Source organism: Hippichthys cyanospilos, chromosome 10, assembly GCF_059441005.1.
Source record: "Hippichthys cyanospilos isolate Australia breed blue-spotted pipefish chromosome 10, RoL_Hcya_1.0, whole genome shotgun sequence".
Taxonomy (NCBI): Eukaryota; Metazoa; Chordata; class Actinopteri; order Syngnathiformes; family Syngnathidae; genus Hippichthys; species Hippichthys cyanospilos.
Window position 1 is genome coordinate 10,288,655 of NC_142378.1, and position 9,622 is coordinate 10,298,276.

Here is a 9,622-nt window from a genome sequence, read left to right on the forward strand (position 1 = left end):
TCACTTGAGGAACAGTTGAGCCATGATTGGTTGTTACTTGAGCTCGGTTGCTGCCATTTCCAGTTCACAGCTGTGTTTTTAAAGGCATTAATTGTACATAAAAATAATTTATTTATCAAAGGGACCTATTGACAATATTAACTTTGGACTGCTAAACATGGTAAAATATATGGATATATTGTTGTTCCCTTTCAGCAATAGCAAGTTACTTCATACACAAGCTTTGATTATTAAGTTTACAAATGATTTAAAGTCAGTATTGTGTTTATTTTCCACATTAAAATGTATTACAATTGTGATTGAAGAAAATCAGGTTTTTTTGGTGAGGATTACTTAAAATTGGGATTGAAGAAAATTGGTATTTTATATTTTTTGGTGACGATAAGTGGTTATAGAAAATGCATGGATGAGTCATCTCCTAGCTCATATTCAGCTGGTGTTTTTTGTATGAAAATGAGCTGATTTATTATTATTTCATCAGAAGGAAGATAGTCGTGGCAAAACAGAATTACCGCTGTGCTGGTTGTGGTATTCGCATCGACCCAGGTACAATTCGCTACTACATCTCTTTCAATGCAGATTTGACTTTTCAACGCTGGTATTCTTATCCATTTCTATGTAACCCTTTCATTATTTGCGTCACAAGACTATATTAGGAGACTACGTTACTGCGAGTACCTCGGCCGTTACTTCTGCCAGTGTTGCCACGAGAATGCCCAAGTAGTGGTTCCTGGTCGAATTCTGATGAAGTGGGATTTCAGTAAGTACTACGTGAGCAACTTTGCCCGCGACTTGCTGAGCAAGATTTCCGGAGACCCTCTCTTCAACCCAAATGACATCAACAGCAGCCTCTACAAGAAAGTTAAAGCTCTGGAGTCTGTCAGGGTGAGCCGTTATAATCAAAATGATTTTTTTTTTAAACCGTTTACAAGTTTAAATGTAGCCCCAAATTATGCCTGGTGAGTGAAAGATCCTAATTGCGTAATGAAAGCTTGCATGACTAGTGATTACTATTTGTCAGAGAAATCTCTAAAAGAAGACTAGGACAAGCCTAGCTGCTAAGCAGCAAAAAGAGTAACTCAGACCAGCCAAGATTGACTTTTCCATGCCATGGATAGGGAAAAAGCTTGGACGATTGAACTTGTGTGTTCTCCAACGCTAATTCAACGCCCAAGCGCCCCTGCCTGGTTTTTATTAATTCAGCAAAGAATTGCACATTACAAGACATAACAAAAAGAGCCAGTCTGGCGCCACCAACAGCTGGTCCAAGGTCCCTGCTCACACTCTCCTGCGTCAACAGCTTTATCTAAGAACTGGGGTGAGATGAACTCGGACTGCACACATGGATAGCAGTGCACACTATTCTAGACAAGAAATAAGCACATAATGATAACAATCTAATATATGATTTCCTTCACACTATTGTAGGTTGAGAAAGCAGAATGAATGAAACCATTCATGCCATTCACAGCAGCTACTGATGAATGATGCTGAGAAGGCATTATACCTGTCAGTGCTGCTGAGTAGTTATCAGTCGAAGGCCAAATAATACACAAAATGGTTTCAGTAATCTTGAGTAAGGTAATTGAATAAAATTGAGTTTGGCTGTGGAATCAAAATTAAATGCTGTCCATGTATGTTGCTTATTTAGGTGTGTCAGACTAACCAAATAATTGTGATGAATTTGTCAGTTAGAGCATCTTTTTTTTTTTTTTTTAATCCCTAATTTTACACGTTCTCCATGCGGAACAAAATCTGTTTTTATGCATCGTGCTTCTTGCGCTTGAAATGTTGGGGGTTTAAAACAAAGGTCAATCACACACTGAAGTCGAAACTGATTGACCATCTTTGGGCTCCGGTTGTGGGGGGGAAGGGCAAGTTCAGGAAGGGGAGGGAAGAGGAGGGGGAAGACGTGAAAATGGAAGAACGATGAATGGTCAATTTAATTTAAATCTCACGACAGCTCCTCTGATCAAGGTAAAGTGATCTACATCCTTATAAGGAGTTTGCCGACCACAGAAATTTAGCCTACCACATAAATGCAAAACATCCAGCTGCGACTCTAACCACCTCCTACAATAGCAAGAAAGACACTAATGTACAGAGGCAAAGCAAAGATTTTTGCCAAACTAAACTCAAGAACACACTGTCTTTCAGGAAGTCCACAATTTGGCGACTTACCAAAAAAAAAACAAAAAAAAAAAGACAGCATTCTTCCCCAATGTTTGAAATTATAGGTTGCAACCAACACTTGGGTCTAGTCTCAATTACAGCAGAAGATAAGGTTATCACTGCTAAATTCTGTTAAAATAAATAAATGACCTGAGTGACTTTTGGGTGGACTTTATCATTCTTTTGATTTGCTACAATAACAAAATGTAACTAAAAAAAAAAAAAAAAGAATATATTAAGAGACTACAGTACTTCAGGGTTTTCCTCAGATAAAATCAATTTCCAGTAATTACAAATCTAAATTAATCTCTCCTTTGTTAATCTTTTGACAGCAGTAAATATGATATCCTATATGTAAAGATGAATTAATTGTAAACAATGACATATTGTCAGCTCTTGAGGACAAGAGCAAGCGTTCTCATGCCTGTGGTGTGTTGACTTAAATTTTATTTTTTATCCTATTTTTTATTCTAATTAGATTTTGAGAATGCAGCTGTTTCATATGAAAAACCTCTTCAAGACATGTCGCTTTTCAAAAGGGTAAGCTATTCTCCCTCATGTCTCACTCTTTGGCCTACGTGTACAAAATGATCCTTTTTGTTTGTGTCACACCAGGAATAATATGTGTGTGCATTTCGTCCCTAAGGGTTCTGGAGCAATTTGACATCCTTCCTTGTCACCTGACCGAGGACCTGCACCTTTTTTCCCTAAATGACCTTTTGTCTGTGCGTAATGGAGAATTGGTACCTCGCATGAAGGAATTGCTTAAACTCGGCACTGTGCATGTAGCAGGCTGCGTGGTAAGAGAACCCCAGGTTTTATTCAAAACATGGCCACCTTTTGTTGTCACTTAACCTGGAATTATACGATATAAAAGAGTGTATTGTACCATACTATAATTATATTCTGTGGAGTATTATTCTATATTTGAAAGGGTTCCTTTTATGTAGTCCTGGAAATCTTTGAGGGATTATAATGGCACCTTTAAGGTTATATTGCTCGAAATAATATGTTCCTTCTATCGCCATAAAACCTTCATTAACTGTACTGGAATTGGTAAAGTAACGTCTAACATCTGTCTCAATCGTCCCACAAGTGTAAAAAAACAAGTTAACCCCCAACAATTAGGAAGACAATAAAGAACACAATGGTGTACTATAGAATATTCAATATTCTTATGAGCTTCTATTAATTGTTGCTGAAGTGACATTTCTTTAGAATTAGCACTGCAAATGAGTCACACAAAGCCAACGACCAATTTAAAGACAGGCACAGAGTTAATAACTTTATTCCTGCTAAACAGCATGTTTTTATGAGGCCTTTCAAACCGTGACATTTTGAGAGATTTTTGGTGGCATATTTTCCTCGTGTTTTTTCTTAAATTTGAACAAGTATAACAGGAACCCAGTTTTAAAAAAAAAATAAAAAAATAAAAAAAAAAGAAGATGGCAGTCACACACATAAAAAAAGGGTGTTTTTTTGTCACTCCTTGACCGTTAACTTTTACCGAAAATTTTAAGTATTAGGGTTTGGTGTGTATGAATCAAAACTAATCAATGTATCAAATTATTCAATGATTTTTGACGCATTTTTTAACTTAATATTGTCAAAATTCTCATATTACAGATATAATTATTTTGATTTTCTGTCGTCCCACCATGAAAACAAACTGATAACTTTCATGTTTAATTAACCTAAGAGATTTACGACCATAGGCTTTTACTAAGCAATGACTAAACAAGAAACTGAGTCAGTCAAAAAGGTTACTGAGTATTACAGTAATCCCTCAAAAATGCTTCTTGGTGGTTGTGGGGAAAAATGGTCTTGCAATACACTTTAATGTAAAATCAAAAGTTTATCTAATTTTATGAATAATGGGGTTTAAAATGACTGACAGCCCTAGTTGGGTGATATCTGATCCAAACAAATATTTTCAAACACTTCAAATATTTTTTACAAAAGGTGAAACAGAATTACATTTCTGAAAACGCATTACCAAAAGCCAGAAACTTTTTGCAATTAAGACAAACCATACAGGGCAATCATATTGCTGATTGATGCGAAGGCATTACAGAACAGTTAACAGAGCATCTAGCGTTGAATTTTGTCACAAAGCTGTAGAAATTCCTTAATTTTTATTCACTCTGCCCAATATGAATGTTCCTACTCATCTCTGTTGATCTTCTGCAGTTGTGCCAGGCAAAGGGCTTTGTGTGCGAGTTCTGTGGCAACGAAAAAGACATCATCTTCCCGTTTCAACTGAGCAAGTGCCAGCGCTGCGAAGGTGAGCCCTCTCTGCTGGTAGCGGGCCTGGGCGGCCTACGTGTGCCCCCTCGCAGGAGCTCTGCTCCCCTTATTTGGATAGATTGGAAGATCTCCCAACCTCGTAGGCTGGCAAGGGCCCTTTACAAGGACCGGCGGGAGGGGGAGGGCGGGGAAGAGGATTTGGATTCACCTGAGGCGGCGGACGATGGGGACCAACAAGAGTCAACAGACAATACAGAAGCAAGACTGGGAAAATTGGGATTGCTCGGGCGGTTCTCTCCCGGGAAATTGGCAAAGGCTTTCACCTGGCATCATTCAGCTGAAGACGAGCGGGTGACGGGGGAAAGTGAGTCTGAAAAGGAAGGCGGGGAAGAGGGTGCTAAAGAAAGTGAGGAAACGGGTTTAGTTATCCGCAAAGGGAGTTCTAACAGCGAGGAAGTGGAGGATGGTCATGCAAAACGAACCAGTTTACTTAAAATTCTCCATTTAGAGCGACTGAAGCGGAGCCTCTCGAAGAGTGAAAACAAGAATAGCGACAGCGATACGGGTAGCAGTCAGGAAAGCTTAGAAGAGCTGGGAACAGGTCAAGGGAGGAAGAAGGGATGGTTCGGCCGTATTGGCAGGACTTTCTCTAAAGAAAACCCCAATGACAAAAAAGAGGAAGCAAAAGGGGAAGAAAACCATGAGGAGCCTCAGGTGGGAGAGGTGAAAGCTCTCAAAGAGGAACAGCTGAAATCTGCCGAAGTGCCAAAATTGTCCGCCGAGGTCATCGATGACACGGATGATGGACAAGTGGATTCGGCTCCCATCCAAAGCAACTGGCGAGCTCGAAAGACACGCAGAGCCCGCAGAGTCACACGAGGCAGGCAGACATGTGAGGGGAAGGAGGAGGCGGGTAATGAAGATGACTTTTAGGGATTGGATAACAGCTGCAAAATGATTCATACCGGTGCAATTTTTAAGTGACTGATTTCATTTGGTAAAAGGGTGTTTTTGCAGAAGTGTATTTTCCATTTTCAGACAAGATCTGCTGAAGTAATCAGCGTGTTTATTTAACAAAACCTTGTTCTTATTTATTGTCCTTTTTTTTTTCTCTCTGTGGGAATCATTTGGCAAGACACCGTTCAACTGTTTTCTCAAATATAAATTGAGTTGGCTTTGATGAATTGGTATTTTTTATATACTGAATTGGATCCATCGCAAAGCCACATTTAGATGCATTCATGGTAATGGTGCAGTGTTTTAGTCACGGTCTTTTGATTGACCTCTGCCCTTTGGCTGTGGGGTGGTTTCCCTTTTCTTCGTTCTTACTCTCAGCACTTTGGTGGTTTTGGGGATTTTCTAAATGTTGGTCACGTGGCTGGTGAATCCATAAATGGTGGAGTGTTTGATTTTGGCACCCATTTGCTGGTGGATGATGAGTTGAAATGCTTGCTTAGTGGTGAAACAAGTCAAGTTTCTTTCCCCCAGGCTATCTGCTTATTAGTGTGCACAGCAATTATTAATACTCTGCATGACAGTAAGACACGGCGGAAACGCTGTGAGAAGGCCAACATCAAAATAAACCTTACTTTACCAAATAATATATTGACGTGATACATGCCGAGATACACTTTTATTTTGGAAGTTCTTCCCGGCAGTGTCATACAATGACAGCTTGACTAGTCTTTCTATTCTAACTGCTGACATAAAAAAACAATGTTTTTCTGAAAGCACCTTCAATCACCAATTCAGGAGACTAACAAACAACCTAATTACGCTGACATTGGCATACGGTACTTGTTGCTAGTATTTACTGGTGTCTCGGGCTCCATTATAGCCGCATTTAGCATAAATTAGCGGCTAGCTTGCAGCACTTGAGTGCTCCATTAGTCTGGCATAATAGACGTTAATGACTTGCACAGTTTGATGCTGACAGCCTGACAAGTTCCTATTGATCAGATTTTAACAAACCACGCTCACTCAAATGCTTTTTCATCCGGCAAATTCGTGCCATAGACCAATATTTATGGGGAAAGATTTGGAGGAGGAGGAGCAAATTAGTGTGCTGCTGAGCACCGTTTAATCCTAAGGGGGAAAAAAAGTTGATCACTTGGTCTTTGTACAATATCATGGTTACCAAAAACACTCAATAGCTGCATCCTTCTAATTTTATCTTTCTTTGCTTTGTTCTATACGCCTGCAGCATGTTCCTTTTCCAATTAGAGATATCAACCAAAATTTCAATAGGCAACATATAGTTTATGAAGAATAAATTATTGAATTTATTTTTGTTATACTATACAAAATATGTATGAAACACTACAGTGATTGCAGCTGTTTTTGTTCACCATTTGAAAAGATATATACTTTTAGCTTTCAGAATGAAGAGTGCATGTTATTTTATGCGTACTCCAATATTCGTCAAATTCATTTGAAAGTATGAAGAAAGACTTCATTTTGGAAAAGCACATTTAAGCCTGTTTCAAGCTCCCTGGACCTTCTGCTTTGTAACAGAACCCCAAAAAGTGCTTGTATACACAATGGTGTGCACTTACACATAGCGACAGAATCCTGGTGTCAAACTGACTGATGATGAATGGTGTGACATGCAATACTTGTCGAATTGCTACAATTGCTTTCAAACCAACGGGGCATGACAACAGGCACATTTTACAGCTGCCTGCGTCTACAGATCAGAACAACAACAGAACTGATAGACCGAAAAGAAGTGGAAAAATGGCCGCTTGTGCAAGCAGTTTGAAAGGGTCTCATGTTGACGTTTTTGCATTTCATTTGAAACTTTTCTAAGCATATTGCACTTGGTTTCATTCAGTTTTGTGGTCGTGTCAGCATCATGCTTTTTTTTTTTTTTAACATTTTGATATACCCATGCTGTTTTTTGCACTTTGTTCCCCATGAGCATGAAATAAACACCATTTGGAATATTTTACTCAACATCTTGTGTGTCCATTATAGTTGGTCATGTGTGAAAGTTGTGTCGTGGGTGAGGAACTGGACATGTCTGAACTGGTTAAAAGCGAGATCGGTAATGTTACCCTCCTGTCTCTGCGTCTCGCACTCTGCACCTTTTTATAGTCTGCCTCTCATTCTGATTGGCTGGCATAGTTTCCTTAAGGCAAAACAGGTTGGACTGGTTATTTTTACAAGAACCATGTTTGCTCTCTTTGACGCAAGCTTTGATGTTCCCTGGCAGCAATACAACAAACATGTGATTGTTTTTTTTCTTTCCTCCACCCAGGTTGCTATGCTTGTTACCACCGCGTTTGCTTCAGGGCCTTCAAGGACTGCCCCCGCTGTAAAAGACTGGCAGAGCGTCGCCAGCGGATGGCGCGCAGAAACATGGAGCAGCAAGAGGACGAAGGTGGCGGAACCTAGTACAAAACCGCACGGACGACGACGTAAATGAGCACAATATGACTTTGACTGCTCCGTTCCACGCAAATATGTGCATTGTTAAACTAACTGCTGTTTATTGTCACAAGCACCTTTTACTCTAGCACTTAACACTGGAGAAAACGTCCAATATGGAAAAAGGAGATTCGTGCAGCTTTTGTGAAGAATTTGTGTGTGCTGCCTCGCCAGGTGAGATGTTGAAATTCCTCTACTAGAAAGGCAAGCTATGGTGCAGCGCCTCACCACAAAGCCAAATATTGTTAAGTTTCATTGACACGTAATTTGTTTTCCTCTTGAGTAATACACGCACACGGCTGATAACCAAGGGTTGAAGTTTCTATTTCATTCTTTTTTTTTTTTTTAACCGCCTGACAACTGTTGCTTTTACATGCATCTTGTGTATTTATTTGACATTTCTTTTTCTTTTTTTTAAGAAAAATATCAATCATTTTTTTTACTGTACATTCCTCCCATTACTGTTTAATTTTTAAGTCATTGATGCCTCAAGACCAAAATGATTGGCAGGGCTAGCTTGCCAGGCTAACTATAGGTCTGACTCACCTCTATAGATAAGGAACAGCCAGGTGAAAAAAAAATACTATGAATGTTAAATATTTTGGGAAGTTTGCCGCTTTCTGTCTCCTTAAGAGCGTTGCTATGCATATATCTCTGCTATGGGAACATTGCATTAGTGTGGAAAAGAGAGCTGGTTGCACTTTTTAAGACATGACTCGATTTGGCCATTGTGCTAACCAGGACTGAATGATTGGGGGAAAAAAGCCAGCAGTAGACATTTAAGATTCGAGGTGGGCTTCAATTCTAACTGCCTTGCATTGGTCCAGTGAGATTTCAGGTTAAAGAAAACATTCTTAAAGCACTCTTTTTTTTTTTTTCATTCTGCTATGCGTTATCATTAGACTGACATGTTTAGCTTGTGTACCCGCTGTACTTAATGCACAAAGGTTTACACAAACCTAATCAGCACTTACGTTTTTTTCTCTTAATGCCACTGACTTGGAATTCCTGAGGAAATTGCACTGTTATTTTATTTTGGGGGGGCTCATGTGCACAACAGTTAAGCTTTTCCATCGCAAATCCACAATGTTGCTGTTTGAATCCAAATCTAGCTTAAATTTCATCTTTCTATGGTTTGTTTTTCTTTAATATATATTTTACCGCATAAAAGGACCATAACGAGAAATTTTTTCAAAACCACAAAGAGAAAATTACCGGTAGGTATCCATTACCCTACCATTTGCAACAGTGGCATGCTGACTTATTTGGCCCTATTTGTTAAGGAGACCAAAGTATTAATGAAATGTGTTCACTAGCATCACAGAGACCCATCATTACAAGAATTTACAGCATAGCCTCTGCTGCTTATACTGGAGGTTCAGCAATCCGCACTACTGTACGTGTGATTGAAAGTGTACTACAAATGAAATAATTTTCTAAAATTGTAATTTAAATTGATATATATTTTTTTTTATATTAGTTTGTGTTATTTTATCCTTGTTAGAGAATTTTACTGACAATAAAAGAATGGCCGGACTGTTAATGCGGTTTGGTTCTGTTTCTTGACACACACACACACACACACACACACACACACACACACAAACACAAGTTTTATATATAAGGGCTAAAAGCTGAGTGAAAATGCGCCATGCATTGAAGGCCCATATTAGCAAAATAAAAAAAAAAAAAAAACCTCATTGATCATGGCTGAATATTGAAGAAGTAGAAGAACCTTTTGTGTGTGTGTCCGTCCACCTTCAGTGATGTCCAA

At 39.0% G+C, this 9,622-nt stretch overlaps 1 protein-coding gene across 3 annotated transcripts in view; it reads left to right on the forward strand.

Moving 5' to 3' along the window:
* rubcn (rubicon autophagy regulator) overlaps window positions 1–9,391 on the forward strand; it is a 28,770-nt gene extending 19,379 nt beyond the window's left edge. For all 3 annotated transcript variants that reach the window (XM_088426072.1, XM_088426074.1, XM_088426073.1), the window contains 6 exons: window positions 482–546; window positions 647–885; window positions 2,651–2,712; window positions 2,819–2,972; window positions 4,363–4,456; window positions 7,679–9,391. In XM_088426072.1, the coding sequence (XP_088282198.1) occupies window positions 482–546; window positions 647–885; window positions 2,651–2,712; window positions 2,819–2,972; window positions 4,363–4,456; window positions 7,679–7,815 (751 nt within the window). In that variant the 3' untranslated portion in view covers window positions 7,816–9,391. The remainder of the gene's footprint in view (window positions 1–481; window positions 547–646; window positions 886–2,650; window positions 2,713–2,818; window positions 2,973–4,362; window positions 4,457–7,678) is intronic.
* The last annotated feature ends 231 nt before the right edge of the window (window positions 9,392–9,622 follow it).